This window comes from Mugil cephalus, chromosome 16 (assembly GCF_022458985.1).
Source record: "Mugil cephalus isolate CIBA_MC_2020 chromosome 16, CIBA_Mcephalus_1.1, whole genome shotgun sequence".
Lineage (NCBI taxonomy): Eukaryota > Metazoa > Chordata > Actinopteri > Mugiliformes > Mugilidae > Mugil > Mugil cephalus.
Genome location: NC_061785.1, coordinates 16,346,568 through 16,357,536, shown reverse-complemented (window position 1 = coordinate 16,357,536; position 10,969 = coordinate 16,346,568). Strand labels below are relative to the sequence as shown.

General features: G+C 44.7%; 2 protein-coding genes across 3 annotated transcripts; one reads left to right on the top strand and one right to left on the bottom strand.

Annotated features, from left to right (window-relative positions):
* Positions 1-1,296: 1,296 nt before the first annotated feature.
* Positions 1,297-7,049, bottom strand: maff (v-maf avian musculoaponeurotic fibrosarcoma oncogene homolog F). Of its 2 annotated transcripts, none has more exons than XM_047608707.1 (3): positions 6,909-7,049; positions 4,180-4,263; positions 1,297-3,998 (listed from the first exon to the last, which is right to left on the bottom strand). In XM_047608707.1, exons 2-3 carry the CDS (start codon positions 4,210-4,212, stop codon positions 3,555-3,557), a joined length of 477 nt encoding a protein of 158 aa, XP_047464663.1. In that variant the 5' UTR covers positions 4,213-4,263; positions 6,909-7,049; the 3' UTR covers positions 1,297-3,554. The 2 variants fall into 2 exon arrangements, with proteins under 2 accessions (XP_047464663.1, XP_047464664.1); XM_047608708.1 differs by lacking the exon at positions 6,909-7,049 and adding an exon at positions 5,267-5,925.
* Positions 7,050-8,125: 1,076 nt separating this feature from the next.
* On the top strand, positions 8,126-10,914 carry tomm22 (translocase of outer mitochondrial membrane 22 homolog (yeast)). The gene is made up of 4 exons (XM_047608710.1): positions 8,126-8,423; positions 8,839-8,957; positions 9,318-9,435; positions 9,914-10,914. Exons 1-4 carry the CDS (start codon positions 8,334-8,336, stop codon positions 9,986-9,988), a joined length of 402 nt encoding a protein of 133 aa, XP_047464666.1. The 5' UTR covers positions 8,126-8,333; the 3' UTR covers positions 9,989-10,914.
* Positions 10,915-10,969: the final 55 nt, after the last annotated feature.

The window sequence follows — 10,969 nt, the reverse complement described above, 5'->3', positions numbered from 1 at the left end:
CGCGTCACTTTAAGTGTAGTCTACATTTAGCTATTTGCTATATTTAGCCGTCATACCACCTTTTCCAATGTGGAAACTTAAGCCGTTGAATTGTTCCGTGCTGTCTTTGTCGCCACCAGACTCCATTCAGAAAAACATTAATTTTACTTCACAGAACACGGGAGCGTCTGGTCTAATACGGGCTTGATCGGTTCGCTTGGTGAGTGTTATTCTGTGACTTTTGGTCCAAATGAATGTGTTAAGGCACCAGAATCACCAGAATAGACCAACCATAATAGACCCTTATGCTCTGTGATGTAAAATTACTGCTTTGTTTTTTTTCCAGTGGAGTCTGGTGGCTTTCAGGAGGGCAGTCGATGGTCACATTGGAAAAGGCCGCCTCAGAGCAAGGTAAAGCAGTGCTAGAGCTCTTAGAAGACTCCAATTGATATGGAGGTGGCTTAAAGACGTCCACACCAGGTCGCTGCTTGGACAGAGTTTCAGTCTATTGTAGATGACACACTGATGATGGATAAATACCTCAAGCAGCCTCACTTCAAGGAAACCTAACAATGACTCTCCTCATATAACCTCTCCTGTCCATGTTGTATTTGTGCCCAGAGTAAGAAGAATTAAGACTGAATGTCCCAGTGTCCTTCTAAGTCATGAATGTAGGAAGATCTGAATTATACCTGGGTTCTGGAAACCAGAGGTTCTTAAACAAGGGTAATGGAAGAAATATTTTTAATAGCAATAATTGATTTTAAAAGGTTGAAATATTATGATATATTATTTGGATAGTGTGCCCTAGTAATAAATGATAATAATAATTTATCTGTTCTACTATATTAAGAACTGTTGGAAATCATTGTTGTAAATATTTGTTTTTAGCTCGAGCTAGAAACCAAGGTGAATGTGTGAAACCAATCTGAATCCACATCTGAATTTTAACACATTCACATTTTGTTACACGTGTGCGTGTTCACGGGGCCAGATGTGGTTAAAAAAAACGCTGAGACGCTGTAAAAAACCAGATGAGATACTCCTGACGCTCACAGGGAGAACATCGGGGACTTAGCGGAGGAGCCGAGGTAAACAGCGTAGCATGAGTCAGCACTTTTTTTGTTGTCGTGAAGCACATTCAGACCGAGCGTGCGCTCGCTACAAACACGTCAGAAATAATTAGACCATCGATCCTCCTCTCGCAGAGTTCGCTCCACGCGTACGTGAAGCTCCTCTTTATCTTCAGATCCGGGGCGGGTGAACGCGCGCGACTCCACTTCCCCCTCTCTTCCAAACCAGTCGACAACCACCATGTTATGTACAATATGTACAACATTTATTATAATTAATATATAAAATAGACAAATGTACTTAAATTTTCACAATAGAAAAAATACAGGTAATAAATACAAAGACCATTTTTTGTTTTGCAGGTATTACAAAACATCCAGCACAAATTGGACAGATGTGAGACGTTAAAATATTGAGAATAAATGCTGCCACACTGATATTCATATATAGCTAAATATATGTCCTGTATCTTTAGGAGTTATTTGCCAACACAGTTTAATGTGTTACACAGCCTACTTATACACAATATTGCTAGCACTATTCAGTGGCCTAAACTCCGTGGAACCTAAGGCCGACGTCTGATGGAGGTTTTCAAGTGAATAAAGCGCCACCCCTCTGCACCTCCTCTCCCAGTCCTCCTTTCCTACTTTCTTTCTCCATCGTCCAGCTCCTCCTCAGCCCTCTTGTCTCCTCCTCATCTCCACCTTTCTCTTTTAACCTTTTGACATCCCGCCAATTCAGAAGTGACCTTTCGCACGAACGAGTCATCATAGAAAAAAAAACAACAAAAAAAATAAAATAACGTCCCTCCAAGGATCCACCATGACAAGCCAGTACGAACATGACAAAAACAAAAAAAAAAGAACAAACACACACAAAAAAAATCATCATCATCATCATCATCATCATACAGCAATATGGCCATTGGCTTCGAGCATATTTCTACACTGCTAATAATTAACATTTCGTAATCATCGTCGCCACACAAACACAACAATTAGACATGAGAATATCCTCAGACTAGTCATAAGTACTTTTTTTTTGAAAACATACAGAACATCACAGCACTCGTTAGCTTGTCTTTCATAATATCTACCTTTAAATACAAATAAAATATAGAATATATCTCTGATAAATGTCACTCAACATTGTCGTCTCTCAGCGGCACGTACAAATATTACAAACAAGAACACAAAACGGGGAATGTATGCAAAAGATTTTTCGACTTGAGCGTAAATTCCTGCCAGACGCGACTCCGCTTTTGTTATGTTTTTTTTGTTGCCCTCCCCCCCGAGCGAAGTGACCAACGTGTGTCGTCGGAAGCTCACCACACGTGAAGGAAGGAAGCCGCAGCGGACTGTAGCGGAGTTACTGCACAGTAGAGGTCGGGGAAAACGGGTAATGTGGGGTTATAGCTTAGAAAATAGAAGGTGTGGTTACGAGCGGGAAAGAGGGAGACATTACAGCCTGTTTTTAACTTTTTCCTTCTTTAGCTCTGCATTCTTGAAACTCCTACAGACACTTGAAGGCACTGCGTCGCTCTGAGAGATGTGTACACAAGCGGTACAGAACAGGTAGGGAGTAGTGGCCGGAAGGATCCCCAAACTAGAAAAACATCTACAGCTTGAAAGAATTTTACGGACTTGTGCAGCGATTCCCAACCTTTTTTCTGGACAGTGAGGCGGCTGTCAGCGTGGTCGCTTTACTCCGCTCTGGAAACAGATCAAATAGCGACGATCTACTTCACAGCACCCGTTACCCCCCACCTGCGCAAAGGATAAGGACGTCTCCTTGCATGGTAGCAGACACACATGTAATTGCTAACTACGTCCGTGCCAGGAATGTTGTAGAGCCGAAACACGAACTCCTGCTCCACCCTGACATTTCGCCGTTGGTCACGTGCCTTAAATGTAAGCGGAAAAGACGCGCCCGGGCCTTTAGGTAGCTCAGCCAGAGGGCGCCGGCCGCGCGGCCTCGGGTCTGCTGAGCGGCGGAGGTGACGTACAGTAACTCTGCCGGGGTCGGTCTGGCTTCAGTCCGAGTTCAGTTACGCCCCCGTCTGGATCCGGGGGGGGAGGGCGGGGGGGGGGAGAAAGCGAGAGAGTTTTGTGCATGTGTGTGTGGTACGAGTACATCAGTGCCCAACACCCTGTTCACATTAAACCTGATGGTTCTGAATCTAAACTTTGAGTAAATTCAGTCGACTAAGCTGCGGTGTGATGAAGCAGCGACGAGCAGCGGACCCCTCCACCAGGCCTAGATGAGTCTGGACTACCGGGCGACAGGATCCTGTCACTAAACTAAATTACTACTGCATATGATGACGTGAACGAGGCGCTTAGTATTTTCCTACTAATATAGTCTTCCTGTTCTCCTGGGTGTGTGTGTGTGTGTGTGTGTGTTCTATGTGTTTGCCTGCAGGTGTGTGTGTGTTTGCATTGCAGGCTGTCTACCCCCCCCCTCCCCGACCCAACCCCCAGTCCGGCCCCCAGCAGCTCCTTCTAGGACGGCTCCTGTTCTCTCTGAGCTGGAGGCTGCGGCGGACTCTTGACGATGGTGATGACCGAGGCCGTGTTGAGGCGCGGGGCCGTGGCCAGCAGGCTGCCGCCTCCAGCCTCCAGGCCCCTGGCGAATCTCTGGAGGGCGGCGAGGCGCGCGCCCAGCCCCTCCAGCTCTTTCCTCATGCCGGCGTTCTCCGCCCCGAGCCTCTCCACCTCCCTCTGCAGCTCCATCTTCTGCTGCTCCAGGGCCTCCCGCTGCGACACCCGCTTCACCCTGCAGCTGGCGGCGTAGCCCCGGTTCTTCAAGGTGCGGCGCCGCTGCTTCAGCTTCTGGATCTCGTCGCGGGAGAGGCCGCGCAGGTGGAGGTTCAGCTCCCGCACCGACAGGGACATGAGCTCGCTGTCCGACAGGATGGGCACGTTCTCGCCGCATTCCTGCTTGACCTGAGGGGGGGGAGAAAGACGGGGGGAAATGTTAAAAAAAAAGAAAGAAAAGAGAGGAAAATGACAAATGACGCCAGGATGAAACTTCCTTTCAACATCAAAGTTTCAGCTCTGGGCTACAAGCATGACTCACTCTCCTTGAGATAACATAACTCGAGTGTTATTTCTGGCCATGTGTTACCTTCAGGGCTTTGCTGCTTCTCTCTGTCGCCATGATCCAATCGTCTTTTCCCCCCGAACACCACTCAGAACAAATATAGACACTCTGGAAGGACAGAAACGGGACACAGAAAAAAAAACCAAAGGTGTGTTATGACATGTGACTCGGGACAATGTGCGTTTTTTTTTTTTTTTTGGCTCAAGTGTGGTCTGACATTCACCATCCGCTCACAAGATGGCCAGTCATGCTCGATAAAGAAAAAGGGAAGCCGCAGACCTTTCACGCTTCTCCAAACACGCTCTCTCATTAAACGGTGCTGTTTGATATGAAAGCATGGAGGGGGGGGGGGTTGAAAGAAACACGTCTTTCTCTGTTAGCTGGAATAGTGAGGGGGAAGTTGGGTCTGCCCTTTGGTTGCTCAAAAGCAGGTGTCCTAACCAATTCCCTCAACACTTCCTCTTGTCAACATAACACCAACGGTTCACGGCTGTAACTGTGAAAACATTTTAGCGAAATATTTCCACACAGATGAAACCCCCGATAATGAAAACAATCTCAAGCGGCGTGTTACAGATCTGCAATTGGATTGCGCATTCAGGTCGTAAATTATCGGCGCGATCTGAATTTTTAAGAGTCAAAAGAGAACTAAAAGTAAAACCGGGCTCCGTCTCGTAACATGGTGAAATAAATGAGAAAGTATTTGGTAACTCTCTCTCCTGTTCTTCTCACTCAGCATTTCGCGCAGGCTGCGTCGGGACTTCCTACACGCCTCTTAGGTCAGCTCACAAATAGTGCTGTGTGGGATTAAAGTCTAACCTCCAAGTGGGCCAACATCAGCGCTTTTTTCCCCCTTAGTCACTACACGGTTGATCGTGTCGATAAAAAAAAGAAAAAAAAAACGACTCTGCAGCACACGCTGCGTTCACTTCACCTACATGCGGACCCGGGGCGCAGAGGATACAAACAGAATAGCTGCAGACTTTTAACATTTGATCAAAAGCACCAAATTTTACTCTGACATCACACGGCCGCAGGGGTGCTTTCCCACGTTGCATGTGCAAAGTCAGGCTGTTAACTTTCATATTTATTGCAACACTTGGATTTTGACCTTTTCGTCGGTTCACCCCGGCGGTCCAGAGGTGAGGAGGAAAACATGAAGGAGCTGTTAAAGGTTGCCAAACGCCGTCCCGTGGTTCCTTTGAGGTTGTTGTTGACCTTTTGGCGGCTCCTCTGACGAGCCAACTGCTTGCCACTCAACAAACTGCCCCGGTGGCGGCTCACACTTCTCGGTTCCCGGGGAATATTTATGATTGCTGACAAACTTTTTTTTTTTTAAGCCTATTTCCTCTTCTCAGTCTTTTCACAATAAAGTCAAAATTATGTAATTATCCTGCCATGTAATGTGAGCGATTTCATTCCGTTTCTTGTTGCGTTTATGCTCTTTCCCCTTATTATTATATAACACTTTTGTGACTCGGATCATAAAACTTATTGTAGAGCCATAACCCAGGTAGTTTCATTTACTGTTTTACACAACTGCACTCCCTCTGGTGTCTCTCTGAACTTTCTTACTGTGTCTCCTTTAATGGCCTTTTTTTATGGCGTAAAACTGTGTCCAAAAGATATATAAAAATAATAAAAAAAACTCTGTAGACACAGTAACCTACATAAACTGTAGCTGTAAACGATGCCGTTTAACCTGAGAAGAACCCAGGGAGACATGAGCAGGAACCACACAAGCCAAAGCAGTCATTTCATAACAGTGGTTTCACTTAGTGTGGCCTTTGAGTAACGCCATAGTAATCCTATTAGGGCTCCAGCGCCACACACAAGCTATATAAAAAAAGCACCTGTTTAGATGGCCTCGAAGGCAACAAACTGCATTTCCCGAAATGCGTAGGAAGTTGCAGCAACGGCGGCTGGTTGTCCGACCAGCCGGCGGACTCCGGCTGTAAACCGATGAGACCGCCGTTTCGTAAAGTCAGGGTGATTCAGCAATAAAGCCTTTGCTCAGCTCCACCAAGACTGCCAGTCTGTACAAACCCAGGAAACCAGACGTGACCACGTCTTTCTGTATTGGACCCAACAACACAGGACGTCCGTGTTTGTATTTCACTATAAATACCTCGTTGGTGGACTTTTAAAAATATCAAAGCGAGCGAGCAACAAGTGAACGCACCACCGCCGAACCTTAGCCAGAACATGTGTTGTTTTCTTGTCTAACTCCGTAATATCTACACGTTGTGACTTGAAATGCCCGAATAATAAAATGTTAACACGTAAAATCGTGCAAACCGTATTAATTTATCAAGCTAGGGCTAGGATTGAGCCTTAATCTTAAACGGTGAGGAGCTGGCCAGCTCAGGGGAACGGCGCTGCTGCTATAGTAAACACCCCGACAACCATTTATTTACTCTTTAAATAAACAATTTAAACCATTTCATACCCGCACACATAAAATAGGGGAGTGGAAACACCCTCCAGGCGTCAGACTGTGCGACTACAGAGGCGCAAATATGAAGAGCGAGGGCAAATTATCCGCATCATCTCAAACATGCTAGTAATGTTAACTGTTAGCACCTAGCATCCACGGTATCTGACGAGCTAAAGGAAAGCAAACAGCTGCCTGCTCACTTGTCCTTGGCAAGAGTCCCCCGGCGGAAACCAGTCCCCTAACGCTCGGCGAACACCACCACGTACCAGCCGAACCTCTTAATGTTTAGTATTTTGTTTAAAATGTGATAATTTACCTGCTGGGTCGACGCAAGCCTGGCGACAAAATGTCAGTCCGCCTTTTCCCGGAATTACTCCGCTGCTCTCTGAGGTTGGATTCTTTCATTCATAAAAAACACAAGCGACAATGACGTCAGGCCTAAAGAATGAGGGCGGGCCTAACCCCGCCCCCGCGGCGTACTCCGGGAGGATGTAAACAAGGAATCCCTGCATCCCTGAACTTTTCCATGAACAGCCCCCACTTCACTGCTCCCACCAGCGACAATAACAACTCTGGAAACAGATAGAAACGCTGCCATGTGGTTCTGAGTATATATATATATAAAAACCCGATTCCAGCTAAAACACATAAACGCATCACACGCACAAACACACCCTCGCTTAGTTTACAGTATAAGTGCTGTCATATGCCGTTTCATGAGGAGGCTGGCGATCATGTGCTTGTTTTCCACCATTTGAGTGTAACAGCGCATTCTTGTTTTCTCTGGGCTTTTGTTGGTCTATTTTAAAAAGTGACGATACATAAAAATCCCATAAATAAGACGTGGAGAACACTTATAAAATTCTTCTACAATACTTAGATAGATAGATAGATAGATAGATAGATAGATAGATAGATAGATAGATAGATAGATAGATAGATAGATAGATAGATAGATAGATAGATAGATAGATAGATAGATAGATAGATAGATAGATAGGAAAAAGGAGTAAACAAAAAAAGAATAGTTATATTTCCTAGTCCAGATCATGCTCCAAAAATTTAAAATATTTGGTAAAAAGGGTTTATCCATCTTTTCCATGTTATTGTGTTTAATGTGCAAAAAATATTTTTGGTGACCTTTACAATATAACAACTATGTAATAATACTAAAACCGTGCTAATGTAGTGCTTTAATTCATTTAATCAGTGCTGTGTTATTGCTGTATGTGATGCATAGTAGTATACTTTTGTGATTCCTGAATAAGATGTTAATCACATTTTTCGAAAGTTGTGTCCGGCTTTTAAAATAACCCATTGGTTCCATAAATCATATGTTTATCCACTGATATTTACCACAGATACCGTTAACCCGGTGATGATCTTAAGTAACACACTTCACACTGGTGTTTTTGGCCAGCACATGACACGACAGTTATGAGTCATGACTACAGTGATTGTTGTTAGTCAGTCAGAGCGACAGGGGGCGCTCGTTGTAAAAACACAAACACGAAGCGCAGTCTGACCCCTGCCACTCTGACGTCATCCGACCCTGACGAGGCTCACGTTTTCTAACCGTGACCTCAGACTGTCGTTGGACATATGCAGCCCCTTTAGCATTAGCTGTAACGAAAGCCAGCGGGGGAAATCATCAGAAAACGATCGTTTGCTGTAGTTTAGTTTCAGCCGACTCGTTCGCTGAGTTTACGCGGTCCATACAACCCGGAAAGAAGAAGAAGACATGGACACACTCGAGGAGCATTCGCCCGCTGCGGGCCCGGTGGCTACCCGGCCCCCCGAGGACGAGATAGACGACGACGAGGATGAAGATGTAAGAAAATGCCCATTCAAACGCACCCGGGGAATGTGATGGATAGAGAATAGAAAATTAACACCGTCTTATTTGACGTCTCCGGTATTCTTGCCAGACATGGCTATATAACAGGGTTGCAACGAGGCTAATTAGCTAGCTACTTAAGATGTGAGGTCTACCTCTGACAGCCATAGTCTCTGTCTGTCCGGTCTGTTCCTACTATACACAATCAATGAAAGTAGTGCAGTAATTAATAGTAGTCAATACGTTGATTGTTATTACGGTTTAATAGTGAATTTTCCATGGTTGTAACACCAATCTTAGATAGATAGATGTTGTTGAAGTATTTTTCCTGCATGTTCTTTATTTCTTCTTCGTTTTTTTCCTTGTAATGTCGCTCGAGTTGACTGTTGTTTGCGTTTTCCTTCTTAAGCTGGACGAGACCCTGGTGGAGAGGTTGTGGGGCCTGACAGAGATGTTTCCTGACACAGTGCGAACAGCTGCTGAGGTGTCTGCACAGTGCTCCATGTCACTGGTCAAGAAGTTTTACAGGTGTGTGTGTGTTTCAGGAGTGTTTTCATCTCACATCATTGCTGCATGAATCTGCTCATGCAGATGCCCGCTGTGACAGTACTGGAGATTAGTGTTGCTTACCAATAATGCTCTTCGCAACCAAGCTCCGCCATATCTGTCTCATCCCCCCATGTGCTCTGATCTTCCTCTGTCACTCAGCTTTTGTCACCAATAGGCTCATGTTTTTTCCCTGTCATAGCCTTTAGACATATAACCTGAATGCTTACAGGCTGCAGTTTAGAAAAGGATGATCTATTCTATTCTATTCTATTCTATTCTATTCTGTGATTGAACACATCTTGAACGTCGGACACTAATCAGGCTGTCGACTTGTTTCAGTTTTTCCCGCTCCGCTCTCTGGGTGGGCACTACCTCCTTCATGATCCTGGTGCTGCCCGTTGTGTTTGAGACGGAAAGACTACAGCTGGAGCAGCAGCAGCTACAACAGCAGAGACAGGTCAGTCTTCCTGGGTTTTAGAAGCAAAGAGAATGGAGACAAGCCTCAGCCGTGACAATTAGTAGTTTGAATGATCTGATCTGATCTGATCTGTTTCAGAAGCCACCACATTACTTCACAAGTGTGAGGTAGCAAGAACTGTTATTAGAGCTGCATTCAAAGATTCTTTTTTTTTCAATTGATAAATCTAAATAAACAAAATCCAATTAGTCAAAAGGTTGCTTACTCTGATTTTCGCAAAGCAGCCCTCTTTACTAGGCCTGTGTTTAAAGAAAGGTAATTTTTTGATGATTAGCATCAGGCTTTTCTGGATAAAGTTTAATTTTCAGCGAGAAAAGCGAGAACTTTGTGACATATTCCCCTCAAATCAACATTTTGCATGATTGATTGCATCCACACGTTGTTGCAGCATTATTATTACTATGCAATGTAACTTGAATCGAAAAGCAACCTGATTTGTTGAATCATTCCCTTCCAGATCCTGTTGGGGCCCAACACTGGGATGTCTGGTGGGATGCCGGGCATGATGCCTCCTGCACCTGGCAAGATGTGAGGGACGGGAAGCGCCGACACGAAACCGAAACCTGCTGCTGACGATACAGCAGGGTCACTCGCAAGGAGAGACAGAGAGACCAGGGAGAAGAGAACCTGCGGTTAAAAATACAAAACAAAAACAAAACAGCAAAATCTGCCTCTTCAGCACTGCATTAGGCTCACCCCAACGTAAAGTTGGTTAATCGGATCGGAGGTGGAGACTTCTCTCTCACTGTCTCTCCTTACTCCCAACATCATGCAGAGACTGATTTCCAGGAGCGCTGCTTCTGTTTTCTTGTTCTTTTTTTTAAAATAAATATCAGCATAAATAATGTGTTCTTTAGGGGTTAGTAGGTGGAAACACTGAAAAGAGGAAAAAAATCTTAAAGTTATCAGGTGTACGTCTTATGTTTGCAGTTTGAAGAGCATTAGTTTTGTTGGCAGTTCTGTCTACTTTCTGTGTGCTTGTCGGTTCCACTTGTGTGAGAATGATCTAATAATAATAATAATAATGACATCTGACAGGCTTGTGTGATAAACTGCGAGGAATGGTGTCTACACAGTGGCCTCTTGAAGTTCAGTGAACCAAATGACACTCTTTTCTACGTGGTGTTTCCGTCTGTACAGTTGTCACGATTCCCTGTTGTACTGTTTATGTCAAAGTGCAATGCCTCTCACTTGCCTCAGTGCAGTTTAAAGATTGTTCCTTAACGTTAATGGCATGTAACATGCAACAAAAGTCTGCCCTTAAAGACTTTGGAAGAAGTTTTTCAGTTACGAGTGTTTACGGTGGTGGAAGACGTTTTGATGCCATTATTACTCTGACACATCCAGTCTGAAGAGAATGCCATTCTGTTTTCTCTTTAGTCGTTCACAGCTCACTGACCAACACATGTCTCTCTTTCAACATGACTGCAAAAATTAAAACACCAAATGAAACAAAAAGTCTCGGGTGCAATGTTTATGACCATCTTCACTCCATGTGTCAAAGCAAAAATTA

Coding starts and splice junctions, on each gene's coding strand:
- tomm22 (XM_047608710.1), top strand. CDS start 8,334: ATGGACACACTCGAGGAGCATTCGCCCGCTGCGGGCCCGGTGGCTACC. Junction 8,958..9,317: donor CTGGTCAAGAAGTTTTACAG/GTGTGTGTGTGT, acceptor GACTTGTTTCAG/TTTTTCCCGCTCCGCTCTCT. Junction 9,436..9,913: donor AGCTACAACAGCAGAGACAG/GTCAGTCTTCCT, acceptor ATTCCCTTCCAG/ATCCTGTTGGGGCCCAACAC.
- maff (XM_047608707.1), bottom strand. CDS start 4,212: ATGGCGACAGAGAGAAGCAGCAAAGCCCTGAAG. Junction 3,999..4,179: donor GAAGCAGCAAAGCCCTGAAG/GTAACACATGGC, acceptor CCCCCCCCTCAG/GTCAAGCAGGAATGCGGCGA.